The sequence below is a fragment of the Aptenodytes forsteri genome, unplaced genomic scaffold (genome assembly GCF_000699145.1).
Source record: "Aptenodytes forsteri isolate BGI_AS27 unplaced genomic scaffold, ASM69914v1 Scaffold687, whole genome shotgun sequence".
Lineage (NCBI taxonomy): Eukaryota > Metazoa > Chordata > Aves > Sphenisciformes > Spheniscidae > Aptenodytes > Aptenodytes forsteri.
The window spans coordinates 364,993-366,933 of record NW_008794708.1 but is presented as its reverse complement, the minus strand read 5'-3'; the positions used below and the strand labels follow the sequence as shown (position 1 = coordinate 366,933).

General features: G+C 62.7%; 1 protein-coding gene across 1 annotated transcript in view; it reads right to left on the bottom strand.

Annotated features, from left to right (window-relative positions):
* Nucleotides 1–1,941, bottom strand: part of LOC103894332 (proto-oncogene vav) — a gene marked incomplete at its 5' end in the record, with an annotated part of 14,821 nt that overhangs the window by 1,715 nt on the left and 11,165 nt on the right. The window contains 5 exons of the mRNA XM_019470598.1: nt 164–285; nt 524–555; nt 733–798; nt 1,232–1,368; nt 1,486–1,531. Of these exons, the coding sequence (XP_019326143.1) occupies nt 164–285; nt 524–555; nt 733–798; nt 1,232–1,368; nt 1,486–1,531 (403 nt within the window). The remainder of the gene's footprint in view (nt 1–163; nt 286–523; nt 556–732; nt 799–1,231; nt 1,369–1,485; nt 1,532–1,941) is intronic.

Sequence of the window (1,941 nt, the reverse complement as noted above, 5' to 3'; positions counted from 1 at the left end):
CCTGATGCCAAGGGGGTGAGGGGGAGGAAGGATTGGGGGGGCAGGAAGGATGGAGAGCTCAGGGGAGGATTTGGGGGTGATCCTGGGAGGGATGGGGGACCCTGAGAAAGGATTTGTGGGGTCCTGGAGAAGGATTTGAGGAGCCCCAGGAAGGATGAAGGGCCTGGGGAGGATTTGGGGGGGCCGTAGAAGCTATGGGGTGACTCTGGAGGAGGATCGCGGGTGAACCAGGAGGGATGGGGGACCACAGGAGGTATTTGGGGACCCCTGGGAGCTATGGGGTGACTGCAGGGAGGATGAAGGACCTCAGGAAAGGATCTGGGAAGTCCTGGAGGATATAGAGTGACCCCAGGAAGGAGGGGATGACCCTGGGGAGAGATTTGGGGTGACCCCAGGAAGGATAGGGGCCCCAGGAGATGATTCATGGGGTCATAGGGGAGGATTGGGGAGGTCCCCAGGGGCTATGGGAGCCCAGAGGAGGATTTGGGGTGCCCCAGGGGCAACGGGGATCCCCAACACCAACCAGGAGTAGACGGAGAGATCCGGCAGTGGCACCTGGGGGAGAGAAACAGAGTTGGGTATCAAGGGGGGGACAGAAGGTGACTCCTCTGAGACCCCCCCCCCTTATATTCCACAGACAACTCCCCAAATCCCAGGACACCCCAAACATCTTGGGGACATCAGGATGGGTGCAGGGGCTCCTGGGGATGTTTTGGGGTCCCCCATACTCACGCAGATGAAGGGTCTCACGGCAGCACAAGGGAACCAGCCCAGGTCACCGTTGGCCACGTTCCTGCCCTGGGGATGAAGGACCATGGGGCCAGGGGGGCCACGGGGGTCCCCCTGCTCCCCAGAAGGCTGGAAGGACCACAGGGGTCCAGCCCATCTCCATTGTGGGGGTTCAGCATGGCCATGGAGGTCCATCTCTATGGCGGGAGTCTGTCCCCATTGTGGGGGTTCAGCATGGCCACGGGGGGGGGTCCAGCCTCATGGTGGGGGTCCAACCTGGCTGCGGGGATCTGACCCAGCCCCATCATGGGGGTCCAACTCAACCATGGCTCCCCAACTCATCATGGTCTAGGCCATCGCGGCCGTTGTGGTTTGAGCTCATCATGGTGGTCCAGCATGGACTTGGGGGTCTGTCCCAGCCCATCATGAGGGTCTATTCCAGCATGGCCATAGTGGTCTGCCTCCGTCTATCCCAGCATGACCACGAGGGTCCCGTCCCCACCTGCCACCAGAGCTGCTCAGCCTCAGCCACGGTGACCTCCACGACGTCCCCGGGGCTGAGGCGTAGGGCAGGACCCATGGCCCCCGGCGGTGGTGGGATGCCGCTGTAGGGCTGGCTCGCCTCCATCTTGGGCAACCCTGGAAGGAGGACACACGATGCAGGGGGAGGCGAACGCAGGCATCCGGGGCACGGACACCTCCTCTGCCCCCCAAACACGTGGACCCAGGCGTCTGGGTCCCCCATGCTGTCCTCACCCAGGTCTCCCCGCTTCTTCTCCGGGGCCAGCCGCTGCGACTTGTTCTGGGGAGCAACGAGACGCCAGTTAGTCCCAGGGAGGGACACGAAACCCCCTAGGGCCTCCCCGCTCCCAAATTCGGGGCATTTCAGCCCATTTTGACCCCTTCTGCTGTTACCTTCCTCGTGCCAGTGCCTGAATCTGTGGGGTGGAAGAGGAAAGGGCTGTTAGCTGGGGGTATTTAACCTCTGCCCTGATTAACGCTTGGTGCTAATTAGGCTCCTATGGGGGTGGGTGGCCCTCGTCAGGGTATCCCATAATGCCCAGCTCCACCTGGGCCTGGGCTACCCCTTAAAACCTTGCTCCACCTGGGCCAGCCCTATCTCACAATGCCCTGCTCCATGTCGGCCACCTCGTATCCCACAGTGCGCCACTCCCCCCCCCCATCCCACAGTCCCCCCCTCCCCACTGCCAC